Below are 23,728 nucleotides of genomic sequence, written 5' to 3' on the forward strand. Positions count from 1 at the left end.
TGTGATTAACAGCTGGAAGGAAATCATTACTAATGAAAAAGTAATCTATTCGTGAGAAACTATTATGAACATGGGAATAAAATGAAAATTGTTTTTTATCAGGGTAGAGGAATCGCCATGGGTCCACACTTCCTATGTGGTTCATGAAAGATGAGAAGGCTTTGGCCATTTTAGATGGAGCGTGCTGTCTGGAGGAGGATCTGTCCAAAACCGGGTCCATTGCACAGTTAAGGTCACCCCCCAAAATTAATTTATAACTACTCAAATCTGGAAGAGACGATATCACCTTTGTAACAAACGCTTCATCATCCCAATTGGGCGCATACAAGTTTATAAGAGTGACTGCTTCATTGTTAAGAGCGCCTGTAACTATAATGAATCGGCCTTGATTATCAGCTATTGTATTAGATGGGGTAAACTGAACTTTTTTATGGAATACAATAGCTGCACCCCGTGCTTTACTGCTAAAATTGGAGTGGAAACATTGACCAATCCATGATGCCCTCAATCTGTGATGATCTTTAGTGATCAGATGGGTCTCCTGTAGGAAAGCTACATCGGTTTTTAAGTGTCTTAAATGAGATAGAATTCTGCCTCTCTTGACTGGGCTATTAAGGCCTTTAACATTCCAGGATACCAACCTCAGGCTTGCTCCTTTGTCTTTTATTATGTTACTCATATGTAATGGTCAGAGGTAGGCTATGTAAAATAGTGACACTGCCTTGACATGAGAAGATGAAAGCAGGGGAAGGGGAGGGAGAAAAAAAAACAAAACACATATATACCAACAACCGTAGTGAGGACACAACTACCCACCCCCTCCCAATCACACACATATGTATCCACCCACCCACCCATTCCCCTCCCAGAAAACCCCGCCATATTAAACTCTCAGAACGGAGAGTGCACAACATGAATGCAAAATCTAACATTCCTAAGCATGTTCTTAGAACTAGAACTAGCAGCAGGATTATCCAAAATATGCCACTTCCAGATGGCATGAGCTACTTCTCTACTACTTGAGTCAGGGGGCTCCTATTTAGAGTAATGAATTATGTGACGCTGAGAATTAACACCAAAATAAGATCGGTAGGGAGATGTAGTGGCCTAATAGGCATGTACCCTTTTATAGGCTATTATTAACGACTTATTATATGTGTAAAGAATAACAAATTAAAACGGTTAGTCTATGATAAGATAGGATTCAGGTCGTCACAAATCTTTAAAAAAAAAATACTTACAACAGCGCCTTATAAGTCCAAATTAACAGAAAATTCTAGCTTGCTGGCTGTAACAAACATCTCGGGATGGATGAGACCGGTCTCTTCTCCATTGCAGCCTATTCGTCAGGGATGTTGACGTGCTGGTCATAGAAGTTCTGGGCTTTTTGAGGCGAATCGAAGTAGTAGTCCTGGTCATGGAATGAAACGTGAAGACGGGCCGGGTGCAGCAGGCGAAACTTTATTCCTTTCAGATACAGTGAATTTTTAATCGGATTAAATGACGCTCGTTGTTTGTTCAGTTCAGCACTGATATCAGGGTAGACTCTCAGTTCAGAATCACGGTAAGTCATCTTATGTTTCCTGGCCCATCTCAGGACTTTCTCTTTATCTTGGTAACGGAGAAATTTCACGATGAAGGCTCTCGGCTTCTCTGCATTAGGCCTACTGTCCCCCGATCTGCGGAAGGAGCGATGAGCTCTCTCTATCTCAGGGGGGCTATCAAAGACTTCGGAGCCAGTCACCGTCATCAGCAAGTCCGACACAAACGTAGTCGGGTCCAGGCCCTTCTCACTCTCCTCGGGCACGTTGATAAGTCTCAGATTCGAACGCCTGGATCTATTTTCGAGATCGTCAACTTTGTCCAGAAGTTTTCCGCATTGAGACTGAAGCGTTTTAATGGCAGTCTCCATCTCGTTGATTTTCCCAAAGTTTTCCCCAGCCAAAACTTCTGTTTGAGTGAGACGGCCATTAAATGATGACACCTGTTGTCCCAGAGAATCCACCGATGACCTAAGGGATTCTGTTGACTCGCGAATCAAAACGGCCACATCAGTCTTGAAGCTTTCACGCTGATCATTGAGTAGAGCTGCTAGGTCGCTTTTGGTAACCGGGCTGTCTTCATTTTTGCTAGTCCAGTCAGCGTCCTTGGCCATGTTAGCTAACTTAGCCGAAACGCTAGCTCGAGCTCCTTGCTGTTTCTGCTTGCTCATTTGGCCTATTTCTTAATACTTTCACGTAATGTATCTGTAAATGTCCAATTGCCAGTCAACCAAAAGAGAATAATTAGATATTAAAGTCGTTCAGCTTAAAAAATATGAAAGTTTAGCCGGAGCCCCCTTTCGCACGTCTGCTCACTAACTCGTCATGCCGGAAGTCGTGAATGTTTATTTCTATGACCTTCCGTTCTCTAGATATAGCCTTTTTAAAGTTTATTTCCTGTTTTAAACCAACTTCCGGTTATCACAGGATATTAGGGACACGGTGGGTTCAAAGGCCATCGTAACAGGGTTAAACATTTCACAGTGTTCTCCCTCAGTATCTCATCTGTCTTATATTACATTTGTAGCCTTGTGTGACTTGATCCACTTGGCCATTTAAGCCCCTCAATTTAGTTGCCTTTTTCATTTTTGACAACTTTTGGACATATTTTAAGGGATCACTAAAGAGTAAAAATGGGATACAACATTTTTATCCTATTTACAAGATGGCATTCTGATCCCTCAAACAGAAAAAAATGGGTTTACACCCCATATTGTCCTTCTAAGAGGTTCATACAAATCAAACCAACACCTCCCTCAGCCAAGACAGTTTTTCTAACTTCAGACATGTGCTGTGGGGATATTAAAATGGACAGGTTGGATCTACCACATTCACATGATCTACAAAGTGCCACACTATTGCAGAAAAAAAGAAATGTTGGATTTGCATTTCATCTTGTCCTTGGAAAAAGGCAATAAAAGTGGCATTTTTAGGAAAAAACGCCATTTTGGCCAACTTTGAAGCCTCATAGCCTCGAAATACGAAAACTAACATTCTCAATTTTTTGTCAACATGTTCTCTTATTCATGGACTATATATATGTAGAGTTTTAAAACTGTGAGTGCTAGCCATTCATGACCATAACAGAACAAAAACAGTTTTTTTTTCATTGCTTTCAAAACAAATATGGGTTTGTTTCGATGAATAAGTCTCCAATGGTGGGAAGGACTGTAATTCCTTTATGATTTTGGACAACAACACCGGGTACTGCCCCAGTGTTCAAATTTTTAGAAAATAATATGGTAGCCTTAAGAGAGGAGAGGGGTTTAAAAAAAAGTGGTGCTCATTAAATACAGGAATTTTCAGCCTTTTTTTAGGACGCGTCTAACCACATTTGAAGAGCCATATCTCAGAAACTAAACAAGATACCCAGCTAAAATGTTGGTTTTCTTCTAATGAGACATGGAGGAACATTTGGACCAAAAATCAGGAAAAACTGAGGACCATGGTGTCGGACCTGTTCCAACTGATATGGAATTGCCCTTATACCAACAAAGCCATGTGACTGACTAGAGGTTGGTCCCACAGCGGATGCATCTGGGAACATGCCTCTGCCTCTTTTCCCTTTCACTTCGCCTCCAAGACCGGTAAGTTTGAAATTGTGACACCTCCAATCCGTTACCTTACTCGCGCAGGCGCCTTGACTCCCTGAGGATTGATACGATTTCTCTTTGAAGTTACTAAACCTTGCTTATTGAATGCCGGAACAGTGCTGAGGATCACGCAGGTAATAGCCTACAAAGTGTATGAGCCAGTGGGGTTATCACTGCTTAACAGGTTTGAACACACTTGCCAGTTTTATTGTATACTTTGAGTGGAGTTATCTGACTGTCTAAGATGGCAGCTCAGGCTTGCCATTTTTGTCATGCGGTCATGGACCCACGTGATATCCACCGTGGTTCCCCCTCGTCCTTATGTCCTCCAAGTTCTGCTCATGGGGCTTCAGTAGGGGAGGAGGACTCACACTCCCAGCTTCTGGTGGCCACTCTCAAGGGTTGGCTCCACCAGAGACTGACCAGTCAGCTGGGACCTCACCTGGCCACCTGCCATCTTTCCAGGACCCACATTTGAGGCATCCTGATTGCCTGATTGCAAGAATCCCCTCTGGAGGTGGAGCGATACCAGCAGAACCCTGAGGATGCGTGCAGTGCTGTTTCTCCCATTCAGAGGGCGCAGCATCTGGGGATGGTGGCACAGAGAATGCCGGTGCAGGTGATGTGGTAATGAGTCCTGTCTGCTGCAAAAATTGCGGGACTCACAATCCTGATAGCGGGTGCTAGCACAGCTGATAGTGTTTGAGCTGGTATTGCTCAGCACCCAGCACTCAGCTGATACAGCCTGGGAATGTGTTTCATCCAAGCTCACAGACCATACTGAATAGGCTCAGGAGTCTTCGCATACATCGCATACTGTGATACCGCACCTAGAACGGGGAACCATCAGCGCACACACACCCAGCGTCTACCCCTGTCAGTAACAAGTAGGGTGGCCCAAAGTGGATGCCCCCTGGGGTCCAAGAACCTGAGGGGGCTGTACATAGGGTTTACGGTGCAGTCGCCAAGGTTCACTCCCAGCTACGCCTGGTCAGTTGGGAGAAGGAGACTTTAGACCTTTGGGTATTGGAGACAATTGCAAGGTGTTACAGACTCCAGTTTTGGCGTCAGTCTCCACCTTTTTCTGGTGGCCCCCGGAGATGGTCACAAGTTTGTGGGCAGGGCACATTTTGGTGTGGCCCAGGTGGCTCTCTTTGCGCCGAGGGAGACAACCCATGGCCAGATGTGAATCATCTCTCATGAGTGGCCGGAAGGATTGTTGTATGCCTTTCCTCCAATACCTTTGATTCCATTACTATTGGACAGAATCTGCCAGGGGTCCTACAGAGTTCTATTAATCGCTCCACAGTGGCCGATGAGACATTGGTTCCCTGCTCTCCTGCACCTTGTACAGGGCCAACCTGGGCCTCTCTCACAAGAGGAGGGTCAAATTTGGCATCCCAGACCAGCTGTCCTGCAGCTGTGGGCCTGGCCTCTCCTCAGCCCTTGCCTCAAGAGTTAAATCAGTCTGTGTAGAAAAGGAGAATTTCATGCCCTGATGAAGGCCCCAGCCGCTACGCTTGGGCATTTTTAGGTCCATGTTGGACATGTCAGTTTAATAAAGACATTTTAAACCATTTGGAGTGCCTTGGTTGTGGAGAAATTCTCCTTTTCTACACAAACTATTTACCTTGGACCAAAGAGCACCCACCAACAAGCAGCATCAAAAGAACAAAGAGGACTGAGCACGCCATTAACTCTGAACAGTTAAATCAGTCTGTTCTGGAGACTATAAGCAGAGACGGTTTATAAAGTGAGACGATTCATATGAGGGTAAATTCTGGTTTCATTGTGACGCAACTGCCACTCCCATTTAGGAGGCAAACGGGAGCATTTCTACGGTGGAAATAAACCAACGGTTATCAACGGCACCTGCTTCTGCTGATTCTACACCGTTCTAAACCGATTATCTCGTCACTGATCACGCCCCTTTAGGAGGCGGAAGTGGGTGCCATTTCATTCCATTGAAAACCCCCTTTATGATTCATCTTAGTAACTATACGATATTTGCTATACGCAATACCAAAAGAGGTGAAAGTTGTTCTCTACATGGTGTCATGACCGGGGTTTGATCCGAAAAATTTTTCCTGTAGCAGTGGTACTCAATTTCCTTCAGCAGGGCAGCTAGCATCCTAAGGGTCTATCCTGCAACTATCTCTGCGTTCCATGATTCAGTAGGGGGACTTTCTGTTGAAAAACACCCTATGGTGTCACAGTTTTTAAAGGGTGCTAACAGTCTGCGTCCAGGCAGATGTTTGAGGGACCCATCTTGGTGTTCCGCTGTGTTCCGTCATGGCACACTGGTCAGTTGGTCACATCTAGTTAAAGGGCAGGCTGGCTTCGGTCTCCCAGGTGGCGACACCAAAGATCCTTAATTATTGACAAGATAGAGCAATATAATGCATCTCTATGGAAGAAAAATTCAAACAGTTCCTGTCTGCTTAAAGAGGCGTGTCACAAAGACCTCATATACCCCCTTTCCACGGCCACGAACCAGGTGCTGGTTCCGGGCTGGTGCTAGTGCCAGTTCGGTGCTGGTGCTACCTGCCGATTATTCAAGAACCAGCTCGCTTTTCCACAGACTGAGTTCCAGAGTAGTGCTGCGTCGCTACGTCACTGTTTACGTGCGCTTTTGTATCCCAAAACAACCAGCAGAAATGGAGATGTGGTGGAAAAACTTATTACGATTAACTTTGAGCACAAAAAGCTCAAATGTCGAGAGAGTTCAACTGTATCACTGTATCCATTTGTGGAATAAAACCGGACGTGCCCTATGTTGCATGTGTATTTATTGCAGTCGCTAGAAAAGCATGTTAGCCAACATTAGCACTTGATTAGCACCCGTTGTTATGGTTATGACCATACTACGCTGCTTTTTTTGCTGCTAACGTTAGCCTGACCAGAAACACCACAGTAGTTATATCAGCATGCTAGGTTGCTATGTTTTGGTCAACAAGCTAACAAGCTAACTTTACCGTTCGGGAGCTTACAGCAACCTGCAATGATCTGTGTGTCTGGGACACATTTGTGTCGCATATAAACAATAAACCATATCAAAATTAGCCATTAAAAGTGGTCAAGAAACCTTTATTCACATTGAATATTTCCAGTTAGACCCCTGGAGCTGCCGCCATTGTTTTCAGATTTTTTTTGTTACTCCCGCCTCTGTGGACAACGCAAGCTTCTGATTTGCTGACGTAACTGGTTCTTATCTCTGGTCCAGCTCAAAGTTGGTGCTGAGTTGGAACCAGTTTTCCTGGCCCAGAGCCAGGTTATTTTGTGTGGAAAAGCAAAGAACCGGTTCCAGACTTGGCACTGGCTCCGAACCAGCACCAGAATCGCGTCGGTGGAAAAGGGGTAATAGTGGGATGTCGATCTCTGTCAGATTGGCAAGCAGTTCAGTTCGAATGTTAACAGGTCTGCTTAAAGGGGGATTTAGCCCCCCTCCCCTTTGCGAAGACAGAACGCGGAAATTATCGAACGTTTGCGCCTCTCGCTCCGCTTTAACCCTCTCTGCCGACACTAGGGCTATCAGCACACGGGGATTGATGTTCCCCTCTGGAGCATGCTAGGGCAGAGAGATAGGACGGTCGACGGCTCACGAGGGCTCTCGGCATGACACCGTACGTCGTGGATTAAGGTAAAAGAACAGGGACAGGCTATCGCTATCGCTTAAATCCAGAAGAGGACAGTAAGATGGAGAGAACAGATAATAGTGGTACAACAAATGACTGGCTCGGACAAGCACCAATAAGGGGGGGAACGGACAAGCTGGCGCTTCCAAGGGGACATCGTTGGCTTAAATCCAAGTAGGGACAATTCAATGGGATAAGCAGATATTAGCCATACAACAGCTAGCTGGCTCGGGCAAGCACCAAAAAGGTGTGTGTGTGGGGGGGGGACAAGCTAGCACTTCCAAGCAGACATTGTTGGCTTAAATCCAGTTAAAACAATCAGGCATGCAGAGAAAGAAGTGGTTACTTAGCTTTCCAGGCCGCGAGAGTCTGTGACATCCTCTATCCCACGTCAGCTTCTCGCTTCCTCCGTTGCAGTCCTGCCGCCCAGTGTGAATATCTTCGGTGCGGCCCAGTGTTAATGTCTTCGATGCAGCCCAGCATTTAATTTTCCCGGTCCCTAAAAATGTTCTCCAGGCCCCAGCTGTGGTGCAACTGGCTGGGGCACCTGCACCGTACACCGGTGACCCGGGTTCAATTCCTGGCCCGAGGTCCTTTCCGGATCCCATCCCTGCTCCCTCTCCCATTCACTTCCTGTCTCTCTCCACTGTTCTATCAATAAAGGCATAAAAAGCCCAAGACATGTTTAGCCTTCACAGGGGGCCTTTTTCCTCTGCAAGCCCTCTCTCTCAAAACTCAAAACATAGAGCCTTAGAAAAGGCCCAATCCGTGGCCCGAGTCAATTTAGCACCTGCAAACAATTTGCCCAAAGGAGCAAATGGTGGCAGCCATCTTGATGTTTCTAAAATATTCCCCCCGTGACACTTACATGACAAGATCATCAAAATGCTTAATATCAGATATGTGAAACACAGGGCTACATTTGTCAGTGAGAAATGTTCATTACAAGTGACTACTTTCCAGCCACAATATGATAAGACAGGTGAATATGAACGCAAATGACCAACAACAAAGGAATACTTAATGAAGAGCCCTCTTTTATTTTGTGTTTTCACATGTGCATGGCTTGTTGCATCCCAAATTTGATGGGATGCAACATGAAAAATGATCAGATCCATGGGCCTGTGATGGGAAAGGCTTCCAAAGTGTGATGTGAATCGAGAAGCTCTAACCAATTCTGGCATATTTCTTTCACTCTTTAGGTTTTTGTTCATGAAGAACACTTGCTGCCCAGGACGTTGTCAAATGTTCTGTGTCTGAGTGGAATAGGGGATATCAGGGGGGAGAGGTTGTTCCTTATTTAGAAGCGGCGGATGCCACTGGACATCAAGGAGGAGCGAGACATGGACATGCTGCTGCCACCGCCAATGCTGAGGCTGGAGCCACCGCCAATGCCAAGGCCACCGCCAATGCCAAGGCCACCACCGATGCCACCGCCAATTCCAATGCCGGCACCACCACCATAGCCGAATCCAGCGCCACCTCCACCGCCACCACCAAGGGCCAGGCCACCGCCGCCACCGCCTCCTGCAAAACATTTCAATCAGTTAAACGCAAGAGCAGAAAAAAGAGAGTGCAGACAACACACAGTATTGATCATCTCCTGGATTCTTATTCAGTCTTGAAATGAGGAATTCTACCCACCAACAGCAGCTGAAGTCTCTTGAACGTGAACGGTTGCAGAGGCACCTCCAATTCTGTGGAAGGGATGATGGATTAGGATTTCTCATTGTTGTTGCCAACTAACAATGGCCACGTAATCCGGTTTTGGACTATTATTATGTTATACTAATTGATGTACTATTATACTACATTATACTTATTTTCTGATTATTATGATTATTAGTATACCGTATGCACTATGTTTGGTATGTTTACCTGGACTCCTCTCCTTCCAGCAGTTTCCTGTAGGTGGCGATCTCAATGTCGAGGGCCAGTTTGACGTTCATCAGCTCCTGGTACTCGCGCACCTGGCGGGCCATGTCCGCCTTGGCTTTCTGGATGGCCTCCTCGAGGTCCCTGATGCGCAGCTTGGCATCCTGTACTGCTAGGCTACCTCGCTCCTCAGCCTCTGCAATCTGGACCTCAATACTGGCACGCTACATCATAACAGAGGAATGCAAGTCAATTAGGTGGTTTGTTGATGATGGCATATTTGGTGGGGGTGGCAGAAGTGAAGGTAACTCACCTGTCCTTTGACGACCTCAATCTCGCTTGAGAGACGGCTGATCATGCGGTTGAGCTCTGCAATCTCTGACTTGGTTGCACGCAGGTCTACACCGTATTGGCCAGCAGACGTCTGCATCTCCTCAAACTGTTCAATACCAAGAGGTGTTAATATGGAGGTTCTAGTTAGTGCCCATTTCAAGATACAATGCCCTGCATTGATAAAATAATGTGTGATAGTGGCACTCCAATGCATTCACCTTGGCCTTGTACCAGTTCTCTGCTTCAGCACGGCTGCGGGTGGCGATATCTTCGTACTGAGCACGCACTTCAGCAACAATGGAGTCCATGTCCAGAGAGCGGCTGTTGTCCATCTCCACAATAGCAGAGGTGTCCTTGATCTGTGCCTGCAGCTCGCGCAGCTCCTGTGGGAGGAAGGGAAAGGCAAATGTGAAGGTTCCGTATGAGCTTGTGAACACTGTACAGTACAGTAAGTGCACTTTGGATTGGACCCTGTGGATGAAGTATGACCAACTCTCACCTCCACATAGACGGCCCTGAGGAAGTTGATCTCATCCGTAAGGGCATCAACCTTGGCCTCCAGTTCCACCTTGACCATGTAGGCAGCATCAACATCCTAAAGAAGGGTGGAAGAATGGGTAAGTCTGTAGATTCGGAGGTAACAGCAAACAAATGTTGTACATTTTGCTACTTTTACCTTCTTCAGCAGAACAAACTCAGTCTCCACTGTGGCACGCGTGTTAATTTCAGCTTCAAATCTACACAAAAAAGAGGGCAGTCAATCATACAGTACAGTCGTAGGAAACTGCATACATGTACACTCAATGACAGGTGGTAAACAATGACCAATGTCCATGAATAATTGAGGCACTCACTTGAGCTTGAAGTCCTCAACCAGAATTTGCATGTTCCTCAGTTCTCCCTCCAGCTTGACCTTGTCGTTGCCCAGGCCGTCAAGCTGTCTGCGCAGGTTGCCGATGTAGGCCTCGAACATGGAGTCGATGTTGGAGCGCACAGTGGTCTGGTCCTGGAGAAGGGTCCACTTGGTCTCCAGCATCTTGTTTTGCTGTTCCAGGAAGCGTACCTGTGGGAATAAAATGAAGCATCATCAGATCAGTTAAACTGACACTAATTCTAAGAGAAAGAATGCAAAATTAGCACATGTGTCCTAATCTACAGAGAAATGTGTTGATACAGCTTAACATATATAGTATACCATTATCATTCTGTGTGTGTGGACCACCTGTCCAAAATTTGGGCTTGCTGACTTTCCTTATTGAGATATGATTTTGGAAAATATTGTCTATACATCCACTGAATTTGAACACATACTACTCATACTACTCATTAATAAATCCTATTTGAAGAAAACAAAGTGGTCAAGTAAATTATACATAGAGTATGTAGTTGACAAAAAGCATACACAAAGTCAAACCTTGTAAAATATGTATATTTTCCCCGTATGAAATATATCTTTAACATTGCGTTTCATGAAAAACAGTTGAATCATTTGTAAAACATCTAAGCAAAATGTATTCTTATGAGTTATTGAACGCTTCTCTTTTGACACACAATTTTAGCTGTGGTATGCATACTGTATACTGTAAAAGAAAATTACGCTTGTGCAGTTGCTCAATGCTCTAGGAGGCTGTGGAACATTGTTTCACAACATACATTATGTTTGCATGAGTGCCATCTGTGGCTTGGCATGCAAAGATGTTGCATGCATGCGATGTGATTAGAAACCTTCACATGTAGGCATGGCAGTCACACCCACGCCAAGCCATCACCAGAACAAGATATTAAAGGAGTTCCCTAAATAACTAACTCCTTGTGACTTATTCCCCCTGTACACAGTGAAATGCTTTTGTTGTGGAGTTGAAGAACTACGGTAACCACCAGCAAAAACTCCAAAAGGCTATATTATCTACTATTGACAATGTTTCATGATTCTCGCAGGATTTGTTGGGCCGCCTTTCTCATTGCATGGCTTTTTTTCTCTGTAGTGACTTGCTACATCTATGCTGTATAGCTACAGTATGCTAGGTGAACGATCCGCCTCCTAGAAGTTTGTTTTACCATGAAATTGGCGTCATGAAGGTGAAAATCTTGCATAGTTTACCTTTAAATGATCCAAATATCACCAAAAGGTGACCACAGCCTTCCATTAGAAAAGCAGGGGTGGCCTATTAACATATCTGACATCAAGGTGTGGCAGCCAGCATTTTATTCATGAGAGAATACCCCTCTAGTCCTACTGTATGTTTTTGTTGGTGTTGTTTTTTTCTGCCATGTGTTTCTGTTGTGCCTCTGACCCCACCCTCACCTGCCTTGTCACTTCCTGCTTTGGATTTGGTTTACCCATCAGACTTTTGTTTCTCATTATTCTGTTTATGGCCTGCTCATTGCCTTCAGCCTATGTTAAGTACTTGGAAGACCACATGTCTGATACTGTTTTTACGGCACTTAGTGACTTAGTGAGACTCTTAGTGAACACAAGCAACATCCTCTCTGATGTTGGACTGAGTACATGCTAATAAGCATAGAGGAATGATAATATCCCCTCTTGCCTATGCCTTACTCTCTGTCTGATTTTTAATGAGAAGCACACTGACCTTGTCGATGAAGGAGGCGAAGCGGTTGTTGAGGGACTTGATCTGCTCCTTCTCCTGGGTGCGGACGGTCTGGATGGTGGGGTCGATCTCCAGGTTCAGGGGGGCAAGCAGGCTCTGGTTGACTGTGACAGCTGTGATGGCGGGTGCAGGTGCCACAAAGCCACCACCACCACCCATGCTCAGTCCGATGCCAGCACCTCCAGCTCCAAAACCGATGCCTCCACCACCAAGGGCCAGGCCTCCACCGCCAAGGGCCAGGCCTCCACCGCCGAGGGCCAGGCCTCCAGCACCACCACCTCCGCCGATGCTGTAGCTGAAGCTGGAGCTACTGCCACCACCTCCCAAGGCCAGGCCACCACCACCAACAGAGCGCCTCATGGACACGGAGCTCATGCGGCCGCCACCAATGGAACCTGCCAGGGCGGACTGGCTGGAGAAGCTCCTCCTGATGCTGCCACCGCCGCCACCAATGCTGAAGCCACCACCGCTCATGCTGCCACCGCTGCTGAAGCTGGATGAGGAGATCCTGACACTCATGGTTGCTGTTGAGAGCTGAGGGAGGGCGAGGAAGGAGTCAGAGCAGGTGAATCCACTAAGAGGAGAGATGTCCCTCTGAGTGTCTTGCTGCTGGTGTGACCCCTCTTTATACTGTGAAGAGAGAGAGGGCTGGTTCTCACCCGAGGCCTGTTTTCCATCCACCACCACTGAATGAGGACATTCCCCCTCAAGGTCACTTACCTGCAGGGGATACAGAAAGCCATGCGATTGGTGGAGAGGGCCAAATCCTTAAGCTGAGAGGTCAGGTGCACACACTTAGATAAAGTCAGCAAGACCCTAAGGAGTTTCAGGAACAGGTGGAATGGCAATCATATTTTCACTGTGCTTAATCCCCACAACCTTTTACATGGATGCCTGATAGCGCATTTCTCAGATGCCTGATAGTACACTTCTTAGACTAAGTCTCCGGCATGCAGTAAATCAGGAACAGGTGGAATGAACACTAAAGGTTAATGTTAAATGTATTACTCAGAAGGTATCAATAATTATTTTCCAAACTCTCTTAGTTTCTCACAATTGAGGTTTACAATTGCGAAAAAGACAATTTTCAACATACAGTAATACATCTTCGTATCCGCCTACTCACTTAGGGCTGATGGTTGATGTACTGTATCTGTCCTATACTGATAGAATTAACCTTTTTTGTTAAAATGCAGGCACGCTCATAAGGTGGTTCATGATCAACATTTTTCCCAACTGTGTACAGTACAAGCCTTAGGTCATGCCATGGGAGTTAAACAGTATGTTAAGATCTTGGCATAATTCTTGCTAAGCCTGTATCAGTATTTAATACTATGGCTGTACACATCTTCTCTGCTTGTTCATAGATTATTCATGCTCAAAGTAAATTTAGAAATGTAAAATCACTTTTAGTATCCTGTTTGTGAGAATGGTGCATTGAGAGCTAGGGGTTGTGGGACCTGGTATTCATTACAGATTATGTGACTAGAAGAATGGCCACAGATTTGGTCTAGAAAAGATTTGTTTGGAGGACCAAACTCAATCTTGACATGTAGGCTACAGGACATCAGTTGTGTTAGCTGATTTAAAATGGCCATTGAAACATGCACAAACCAGATTTCCTTTGGGGGAAACCAAATGCCCAGCAACTGCAAGTCAGAACTAGATATACCGCATAGCGGGTGGGGGTGACTGATCGAAACGAAAAACAATAGGGAGGGAAAGTGAAAACCTATCAAAGAGCTCATATGTTAAGTCCCAAAAGAGCAGCTCCAAGTCTCATAGACCTATTCTTAAAAAAAAATCTATATTATGAAGCCAGATCAGCAAAGTTATCCACCAAAATATTTTTCAGTTTGTATACTGTTATCTACTTACTGTAAAAATATCAAACCCTACTTTGCGGGCACAGCCATATTGGCAGCCTCACTCCTTAGTTTACCTCCGCCAAGGAGGTATATGTTTTCATCGGGGACCGGCGTTTGTCTGTTTATTTGTTTGTTTGTTTGTCTGTCTGTTTGTTAGCAAGATAACTCAAAAAGTAATGGATGGATTTCGATGAGATTTTCAGGGAAGACATGAACCAAGGAAGAAACGATTGAATTTTGGGACTGATCCGTAATTCTCTTTATGTATTTAGCTTAGTGGTGTAATGGCATGGTATGGCCACGTGGTGGCGATCTGAATAGTTTCGGTGCAAATGTATGACAACCCAGGAAGAACAATGCAGGCGGAGGTAGCTGCGCTCTCGGAGTGTTTTTCTAGTTTACTATGGATTACTTTGGATTTACTCCCACCTAGTGTTCCTGTTACTTTTTTGCCTTCTTAGTCGTATGTTGCTGTGTAGTGGGGTGTAACAGCGCAACCCACGATCACAAGAGGAAAAGAATCGCTAATACTATATTTCTGCTTCTTGTCTTCTGCATCTGAATTAATGGACATTACGTTCGGTGCGCTACCAACATGGCGGCAATATTCCTAGAATGCAAGGCGTGTGCCCGAGCCCTATTGCTCTTTTCGTTAAACAGACTAATTTACAAGTCACGTGACTTTAGCCTATCAACGTTATACTCACAAGGGGGCAGGATTATTCCCGGAAGTCGAAACACGGATTGAGCTGGTGATCAACGCTCTGCTAACCCCATAGGATGGCCATAGATTGCAGATTTTTTTTGCGATCCCATAACTTCATGTAACATGTGCCCTGTGTCGCTGTTGTAGCTTCTGTGTATTCTATAAAGGGTATCGAAGACACAACTAATTAATGTCTTCCTCGTATATAACGTTGGTTTCCCGTAAAGAAGTATAGTTAGCATGTCGGTTGGAGGGAAGCTAACGTTCGACGTTGCACAGTAGGGAGATTAAACGTGTTTGGATAAGAAGCTCAGTCCAGCCTGCACGAAAACCATGACGGAAAGTTATTAGCAAGATCAGTGAAAACGCAATGTAGCTTATGGTAGCCTACTGTAGGGTAAAGTATTACCTAGAGGCAAGTAAACCTGATTAAAAAAACACCTCGATATATCACGAATGTCAAATTTCCGTGTGACCCATCTATCAGACCAGTTACAGCAACAGGATGGCTACGTCACAAAGTCTGCGCGTGAACAATGGGAAGTCAATGGAATTTGTTTCAGTCCCCTCCCATTGAGAACAAGTCTGTCTGTCCATTAGTCTGTCTCAAACCGACTACTTCCGTGAGTACACTTTCGTACAGCACCCTATGTGCCCTGTGTGCTTACTGGCATAGTGTGCACATTTTAACAGAATAGTGTCGTCTCATATCAAACGCTAACCTCCGTGCACTTCACGGAAATGGCGATCGTAACGTTTAAATATGTTTTTATTGGTGTCCTCAATTCCACCGTGACATGGTCGTACTGTGTCAAAACATGAACAGTTTATGTTGTAACTTGCTTGTACCTCTGTAAAGTGTGTTTTCCACCGCTGCTGCTTCAGATTTCTCTACCGCGATTTCTACGAGTTTGAAAATACTCCCTCCCCTTCCGTTATTTAGCCAACATGGCGTCCGTTGAGGGCGAGAAGTGTCCAGCGTTCCACACTCAACTTTTTGACCGTTATGAGTGCACCATCCGGGGACTTGCTGTGCCCTTCGTATCGTTCGAAATTTCAGTGTAAACGCCCTCACGCACTCAAATTAAGTATTTTAAGTGCAGAAGTGCGCGGTTTGAGACACAGTGCATTTCTTTTAGGTCTTACTCACCATAGCATGGTTTGTTTATTCACTGTGTGCTGTGTGTTCACTAATTCGGTTAAATTGGGTTAAATGCAGAGAACTGAATTTCCCTCACGGGATCAAAAAAGTATATATTCTATTCTATTCTATTCTATATTACAAAAAAGCCCAAAACGGTAACTGATCATACAAATAAAGTATGGCCACTAAATAGACATTTGCGTAAAACAGACTTGTCTATTTTTTGCCCTGCCAAATTGGTTTCATAGCGCATGCCTGGTGTTATTACAATGTGATCCTTCGGTAGGCCTACATGACTTGGACAGCCAGACAGCACTTCAGGAGATTATAGGCTATATCGACTGGTTCCCACACAGCTGGATAAACTGAGGTAAGATATATTTAAAATCTGCTCTAGTTATGGTTAATCTTAATTCATAATCCTAAAATCATATTATTTGACAGTAATATGCGTTCTCATTAGCATCAGCATTATGGCGTAGCTAGCGGGGCTAGTTTCCTGACATGTAGATTTTTGCTAGCTGCATTACTCTGAGCTGCTTGTGAAATTCTTGTTTGTTTTTTAAGTCAGTGTCAGATATTTCCATTTAACAGTTAAATTAATTTTTAAAACCTGTAAGTAGGCTAACATGTACTTTAAGTAAGTGTGTTTTCTATTACCAATTTTCATGTTAGCTATGTGTAATGTTGACAGATAAGTAGCCTACTGGTACGCACACGTATCAACGTTGCCATTGGTCGACACTGTTGAATTGCAACGTTGAAACAACGTTACAACAGCAGCCCCTCTAGTAATTATGTAGAATATAGCATGACATGTATAGTCATGTTCTGTGACAATGCCAACGGCTAGTTGCAATGTCGACTTTGATATTAGATAAGAGGATTTACTATATGACGAAACAGCTGTTAGAACAACATCAGCCCACGATCAATCCAATCCACTTTATTTATAGCACAATTTAAACAAACACAAGGTTTCCAAAGTGCTGTACAACACAACAATAAGGGTTTCATTAAGTGATATGACTAACACCTGCATTTGTTTGTAAGACAAGGATTTCTCTCACAGCCTATGACAAGAACATTCACAACGTTGAAACACCGTTACAATAATGTCAGTGATTGCAACTGCAGTGAGCAGGGATGGGCAATAATGCAACAATTTGAATTTATTAAGTGATGCTATCTGACACAATGGGTTCTCATGTGTTCTGTAGTCTATGCTTTCTGACTGCTCCAGGAGTTTGTCTTTGTTGGTCATCATTTGGCTGGTGTCACTATGCCTAAGCCCCTCTTCAGCAAAGGTCCAGGTCTGTAATACAAAAGGAAATTGTAGTTTACATTTATTTTAAAAATTTATCAAGAATTTATAATATATTTATGACAATACCATCACAGTGAAAATATTTATATGGTTCAGTGGATACATGCTGTGAATGAGGTTATTGCCATACCATTTGAATAACTCCTCCAAATACATGTGCTTCATGAGTCATGACAGCAGAGGGAGAGGAAAGGGAGGTCACATTTGGAGGTTGAACTATGTGTGCAAAGGCCTTAAGAGGGGGAATAACATTTTTGGAAGTGAATAAATTATTAATACCACATTTTAAATGTTCAAACAGTAAGCAGGATTTGTATTTGCAGATCACAGCCACAGATCACAGAGTGGAAGTAAGACAATTGTCGACATCAGCCACTGTCAAACATGACTGCTGCAGTGTCACTGACAGGTTGCCAAGATGAGTCAAGGTGTCATGCATGAAGCAGCAGAACGTCAGAGTAGAACCATCTGTTACCCACTTGCAGAACCCTTGTACCCCTTAAGGAAATGGTTCAAGGCTCTCAAAAGGTGAGACCCACCTTGTACCTCCTCTGGTGGGCATCAGGGGTTTCACTAACTGGTTTTAAAAGAGTCATAGAATGGAAATAATTTTTGTCTTGGTTTTGATTAAAGTGTAACTTCACCCCATAACTCCACCCACTTCACATTTCTGAAAAAGGCTTTCAAAATGGGCAGGACGTTCTGAAATTCGGAAGGTAGTGCAGCCAATTAACCATGGTGATTTTGTGTCAAATCTGGGAATGAGTGCTGCAGACATGGCTTATCACAGGTAGGTTAATCAGGGCAGCAGGTGTTGGGGCGTTTCATTCCTAATTTGTAACGACCCGATGACGTAGTCTCGGCAGAAAAGTGCAGGACAACGTCAGCATTCCAATAGCATTTTGGAACAAAATGCCATGGCATGTTTCAACACGATTTTTGTCAATATTAACCCTGGTAATAGTGTAGGTCACCACTTATGAGTAATTTCAATTAATCAACAGCTCAAAAAACATATTGTAGGGTGCAGTTACACTTTAATTAGGAGAGGTTATGCATAAACAAATAGCTGTCATGAACATGAGACATGGTTGTGCCCTCCTTCATATGAAAATCTTGAACTTAGAAATAGCCACTAAAAATGGGCGAATTGAAACAAAGCCTACTTCTGACACATTCCCCTGTGGTTCCAGATGGCCCAAGAGAAGGATAAATTCCAAAGTTCTGCTGGATCCCATATATGCCCCTTCCCCTCACAAACATCTTCATTTATTCTCAGCTTGCTTTAGATATCCAAGACATTAGTGTAAAACAATTGAATATGAACACAAACAACCAACAACAAAGGAACATTTTATAAGAACCAAGATTTATTTAGTGTTTTCACATGTGTATGGCTTGTAGCCTCCTAAATCTGGTCATGATCATGGGCTGATCATGGGCCTGTGATGGGAAAGGCTTCCAAAGTGTGATGTGAATTGAGAAGCTCTAATCAATTCTGGCATATTTCTTTCACTATTCAGGTTTTTCTTCATGAAGAAGACTTGTTGCCCAGGATGTTGTCAAATGTTCTGTTTGAATGGTATAGGGGATAGCAGGGGGGAGAGGTGTTGTTCCTCATTTAGAAGCGGCGGATGCCACTGGACATCATGGAGGAAGAGGAGCGAGACATGGACATGCTGCTGCCACCGCCAATGCTGAGGCTTGAGCCACCTCCAATGGCAAGGCCACCGCCAATGCCAAGGCCACCACCGATGCCACCGCCAATTCCAATGCCGGCACCACCACCATAGCCGAATCCAGCGCCACCTCCACCGCCACCACCAAGGGCCAGGCCACCGCCACCACCAAGGGCCAGGCCACCGCCTCCTGCAAAACATTTCAATCAGTTAAACGCAAGAGCAGAAAAAAGAGAGTGCAGACAACACACAGTATTGATCATTTCCTGGATTCGTATGCAGTCTTGAAATGAGGAATTCTACCCACCAACAGCAGCTGAAGTCTCTTGAACGTGAACGGTTGCAGAGGCACCTCCAATTCTGTGGAAGGGATGATGGATTAGGATTTCTCATTGTTGTTGCCAACTAACAATGGCCACGTAATCCGGTTTTGGACTATTATTATGTTATACTAATTGATGTACTATTATACTATATTATACTTATTTTCTGATTATTATGATTATTAGTATACCGTATGCACTATTGATATGTTTACCTGGACTCCTCTCCTTCCAGCAGTTTCCTGTAGGTGGCGATCTCAATGTCGAGGGCCAGTTTGACGTTCATCAGCTCCTGGTACTCGCGCACCTGGCGGGCCATGTCCGCCTTGGCTTTCTGGATGGCCTCCTCGAGGTCCCTGATGCGCAGCTTGGCATCCTGTACTGCCAGGCTACCTCGCTCCTCAGACTCTGCAATCTGGACCTCAAGACTGGCACGCTACATCATAACAGAGGAACGCCAGTCAATTAGGTGGAGGTTTGTTGATGATGGCATATTTAGTGGGCGGAGCAGAAGTTAATGTAGCTCACCTGTCCTTTGATGACCTCAATCTCACTTGAGAGACGGCTGATCATGCGGGTGAGCTCTGCGATCTCTGACTTGGTTGCACGCAGGTCTACACCGTATTGGCCAGCAGACGTCTGCATCTCCTCAAACTGTTCAATACCAAGAGGAGTCAATATGGAGGTTCTTAATGCCCATTTCAAGAATCAATACCCTGCATTGATAAAGTACTGAATGATAGTCGCACTCCAATGCACTCACCTTGGCCTTGTACCATGACTCTGCTTCAGCACGGCTGCGGGTGGCGATATCTTCGTACTGAGCACGCACTTCAGCAACAATGGAGTCCATGTCCAGAGAGCGGCTGTTGTCCATCTCCACAATAGCAGAGGTGTCCTTGATCTGTGCCTGCAGCTCGCGCAGCTCCTGTGGGAGGAAGGGAAAGGCAAATGTGAAGGTTCCATATGAGCTTGAGAACACTGTAAGTGCACTTTGGATTGGACCCTGTGGATGAAGTATGACCAACTCTCACCTCCACATAGACGGCCCTGAGGAAGTTGATCTCATCCGTAAGGGCATCAACCTTGGCCTCCAGTTCCACCTTGACCATGTAGGCTGCATCGACATCCTAAAGAGGGATGGAAGAATAGGTAAGTATGTAGGTTCAGAGGTTGCAGCTGTAATGGAAGATTGTGGTAAATAATTTCTGTTTAACCTTTTTCAGCAGAACAAACTCATTCTCCACTGTGGCACGCGTGTTAATTTCAGCTTCAAATCTACACAAAAAAGAGGGCAGTCAGTCATACAGTCGTAGGAATCTGAAACATTCTCTCTATGACAGGTGGTGGACAATGACCAATGTCCACAAATAATTGAGGCACTCACTTCAGCTTGAAGTCCTCAACCAGAATTTGCATGTTCCTCAGCTCTCCCTCCAGCTTGACCTTGTCGTTGCCCAGGCCGTCAAGCTGTCTGCGCAGGTTGCCGATGTAGGCCTCGAACATGGCATCGATGTTGGAGCGCACAGTGGTCTGGTCCTGGAGAAGGGTCCACTTGGTCTCCAGCATCTTGTTCTGCTGTTCCAGGAAGCGCACCTGTGGGAATAAAATTAAGCATCATTAGATCAGTTAAACTGACACTGATTCTTAGATGGGACAAACTATAGTGCAAAAGTAACAATGACCTAAACACACATTTCACATATTCTCATCTGCAGATCCCCACAATCTGTGAAAAAAATTGGGTATTCTTTTCAGAGTGATTTTTTTTCCAAATGCTTGCTGCTATCAATTGCTAACAGCTGTCCACTGATGTGTTTGAAATGTTATCATGACAGAGGAGATGAGATATTTGTGTTCGAAATTGAATTAAGAAAATGTATACTTTTTCAGAGCTGCCTGACACGGATTAATGTGAAATGTGACTAGGAGTCCTTCAGAATAGATGCCCTTGATATTAGTAACTTTGTCAGGTATTACATTTTAACGGTTAAGACAGTTGACAAGAAGCATATGAAGTGAAACCTTGTAAAAAATATTTTCTCATATGAGATGTCTTCAATGTTGCTTTTATTAAAAGACTTGGAAGAGAGACACACACCCAAGTCGAAGTACCAGCCCGGGGGGTATCAAATTTAATAGTATATAGAGAGCTGCACACTCTGATCTCTTTGTATATTTATCCATTTCGGCACACAGCCTTTATCAAGGTTTAGAATAGTTTTTAAAACATCTAAACAAAATGTATCTCTTATGAGTGATTGGACCCTTCTCTTATGGCACACTGTTTTAGCTGTGGTGTGGGAAGGCACAATTATTTTAAAGTTGAATATAAATCCTAGGTTGGGTGAACCCTGCCTGATGTGCCGGCGAATTTGGATTTTGCAGCTCATGCTGGAAACCTGCTCATCTATCTCCCCTGTTTCCTTTCCATAACCTTTGGGTCCAATCACAAACTAACTTATCCAAAAGACGCACAGTATCATTCATTGGTCTGATTGGTTTAAGGACTACTCAAGCGTACGGAGTCATGTGAACAATGTCCATTGATCACGCCCCTTGTGCAGTAGAAATAAAGAGCAGACTCCCCATACAACCTTAAAAGATTGAGCTTAATATGGTGATAGCCAGACTATGTAAATCATGTCCTTTCGTTAATTGCATTTGTTCAGTCACTCATCAGTATGACCAAATTACTGCAGTTAGTTACTTAATGAGGCTCCTAGTGAACACAAGCAACATCCTTTCAGATGCTGGACTGAGTACATGCTAATAAGCATAGAGGAATGATATTATCGCTCTTGCCTATGCCTGACTCTCTGTCTGATTTTTAATGAGAAGCACACTGACCTTGTCGATGAAGGAGGCGAAGCGGTTGTTGAGGGACTTGATCTGCTCCTTCTCCTGGGTGCGGACGGTCTGGATGGTGGGGTCGATGTCGAGGTTCAGGGGGGTGAGCAGGCTCTGGTTGACTGTGACAGCTGTGATGGCGGGTGCAACAAAGCCACCACCTCCACCACCCATGCTCAGTCCGATGCCAGCGCCTCCAGCTCCAAAACCGATGCCTCCACCACCAAGGGCCAGGCCTCCACCGCCGAGGGCCAGGCCTCCACCACCAAGGGCCAGGCCTCCAGCACCACCCCCTCCGCCGATGCTGTAGCTGAAGCTGGAGCTACCGCCACCACCTCCCAAGGCCAGGCCACCACCACCAACAGAGCGCCTCATGGACACGGAGCTCATGCGGCCGCCACCGATGGAACCTGCCATGGCGGACTGGCTGGAGAAGCTCCTCCTGATGCTGCCGCCGCCGCCACCAATGCTGAAGCCACCACCGCTCATGCTGCCACCGCTGCTGAAGCTGGATGAGGAGATCCTGACACTCATGGTTGCTGTTGAGAGCTGAGGGAGGGCGAGGAAGGAGTCAAAGCAGGTGAATCCACTAAGAGGCGAGATGTCCCTCTGAGTGTCTTGCTGCTGGTGTGACCCCTCTTTATACTGTGAAGAGAGAGGGCTGGCTCTCACCTGAGGCCTGCTGTCCATCCACCACCACTGAATGAGGACATTCCCCCCCCAAGGTCACTTACCTGCAGGGGATGCAGGAAGCCATCTGATTGGTGAAGAGGGCCAAATCTGTAAGCCGAGAGGCCTCCTCCAGCACATTCAGGTAAGGTGCACACACTTAGATAAAGTCAGCAAGACCCTGAGGAGTTTCAGGAACAGGTGGAATGGTAGTATTCTCACTTAATCTCCACAACCATTTGCATGTATGCTTGGTAGCACATTTCTCAGATGTTTTTTTTATGAGTTAAGTCTCCAGTCTCTGGTATGTGTTCAATCTGGCAGAACAAGAACAGGTGGAATGGACACTAAAGGTTCATTTTTAATTCATCACTTAGAAGGTTACTCATAGTTCTTTTCAAAACTCTACAAGAAATGTCAACATAATACGTAGTTATATTACTTACTTCTCGGATGGTTGATACTGTATGTCATACAATGATAGAACCATCCTTTCTGTTATAAACATGCAAACACGCTCATATGTGCAGTCTCTACCCCTGAAGACTTCAGGGAGGTCTTCCCCTTCATGGACTTGTCTCTTTGCATTAAGGTAGCAGTGGGATCTTCAGCACCGTTCATAATCATACACTTCCCAACTGCATACAAAAGCCATAGTCATTCCATGGGTGTTAAACACTATGGTAAGATGTAGTCCATGTCCTGTAGATGTAGTCTTGACGCAATTCTTGCTGAGCCTGTATCAGCATGTAATACTATGGATTGACACATCTTCTCTCCGTCACCAGATAGAATTAGCCAATTAGGTTCTATGTTACAGATACAGTCCCCACTGAAGAGAAACATCCCCACAACATAATGTTGCTCCCACCATGCTTCACAGTAGATATTGTGTGTTTTGAGTGGTGTACTGTGTTTGGTTTTAGCCAAACATACCGCCTGGAGTTCAGTCCAAAAAATTCAATCTAATTCTCATCTGACCATAAAACCTTTTTCCACATGGTACCAGAATATTCCAGATGTGTTTTTGCACTGAACTCCAAACGCTATGTTTAGGATAGGAAGGTGAATGT

At 44.8% G+C, this 23,728-nt stretch overlaps 2 protein-coding genes across 2 annotated transcripts; both read right to left on the reverse strand.

Annotated features, from left to right (window-relative positions):
* Positions 1–8,569: 8,569 nt before the first annotated feature.
* LOC134087554 (intermediate filament protein ON3-like) lies at positions 8,570–12,608 on the reverse strand. Its single transcript, XM_062541124.1, has 9 exons — positions 12,072–12,608; positions 10,332–10,540; positions 10,154–10,214; positions 9,977–10,072; positions 9,696–9,860; positions 9,458–9,583; positions 9,148–9,368; positions 8,914–8,966; positions 8,570–8,793 (listed from the first exon to the last, which is right to left on the reverse strand). The coding sequence occupies exons 1-9, from the start codon at positions 12,606–12,608 to the stop codon at positions 8,570–8,572; spliced, it is 1,692 nt and encodes a 563-aa protein (XP_062397108.1).
* Positions 12,609–18,755: 6,147 nt separating this feature from the next.
* Positions 18,756–22,490, reverse strand: LOC134087555 (keratin, type II cytoskeletal cochleal-like). The gene is made up of 9 exons (XM_062541126.1): positions 21,987–22,490; positions 20,524–20,732; positions 20,354–20,414; positions 20,171–20,266; positions 19,900–20,064; positions 19,665–19,790; positions 19,352–19,572; positions 19,121–19,173; positions 18,756–19,003 (listed from the first exon to the last, which is right to left on the reverse strand). Exons 1-9 carry the CDS (start codon positions 22,473–22,475, stop codon positions 18,756–18,758), a joined length of 1,668 nt encoding a protein of 555 aa, XP_062397110.1. The 5' UTR covers positions 22,476–22,490.
* Between the last annotated feature and the right edge of the window lie 1,238 nt (positions 22,491–23,728).

This window comes from Sardina pilchardus, chromosome 7, assembly GCF_963854185.1.
Source record: "Sardina pilchardus chromosome 7, fSarPil1.1, whole genome shotgun sequence".
NCBI lineage: Eukaryota > Metazoa > Chordata > Actinopteri > Clupeiformes > Clupeidae > Sardina > Sardina pilchardus.

Bases quoted from the DNA above. Each gene is read 5' to 3' on its own strand.
- LOC134087554 (XM_062541124.1), bottom strand. From the start codon at position 12,608: ATGAGTGTCAGGATCTCCTCATCCAGCTTCAGCAGCGGTGGCAGCATG. The intron at 9,369-9,457 runs GTGAGTTACCTT...GTTATGATGTAG, and splicing joins TTGAGGTCGTCAAAGGACAG to CGTGCCAGTATTGAGGTCCA. The intron at 8,967-9,147 runs GTAAACATACCA...TCCCTTCCACAG, and splicing joins CTGGAAGGAGAGGAGTCCAG to AATTGGAGGTGCCTCTGCAA.
- LOC134087555 (XM_062541126.1), bottom strand. From the start codon at position 22,475: ATGAGCGGTGGTGGCTTCAGCATTGGTGGCGGCGGCGGCAGCATCAGG. The intron at 20,267-20,353 runs GTTAAACAGAAA...ATCCCTCTTTAG, and splicing joins AGTTTGTTCTGCTGAAAAAG to GATGTCGATGCAGCCTACAT. The intron at 19,791-19,899 runs GTGAGTGCATTG...GGTATTGAACAG, and splicing joins AGTCATGGTACAAGGCCAAG to TTTGAGGAGATGCAGACGTC.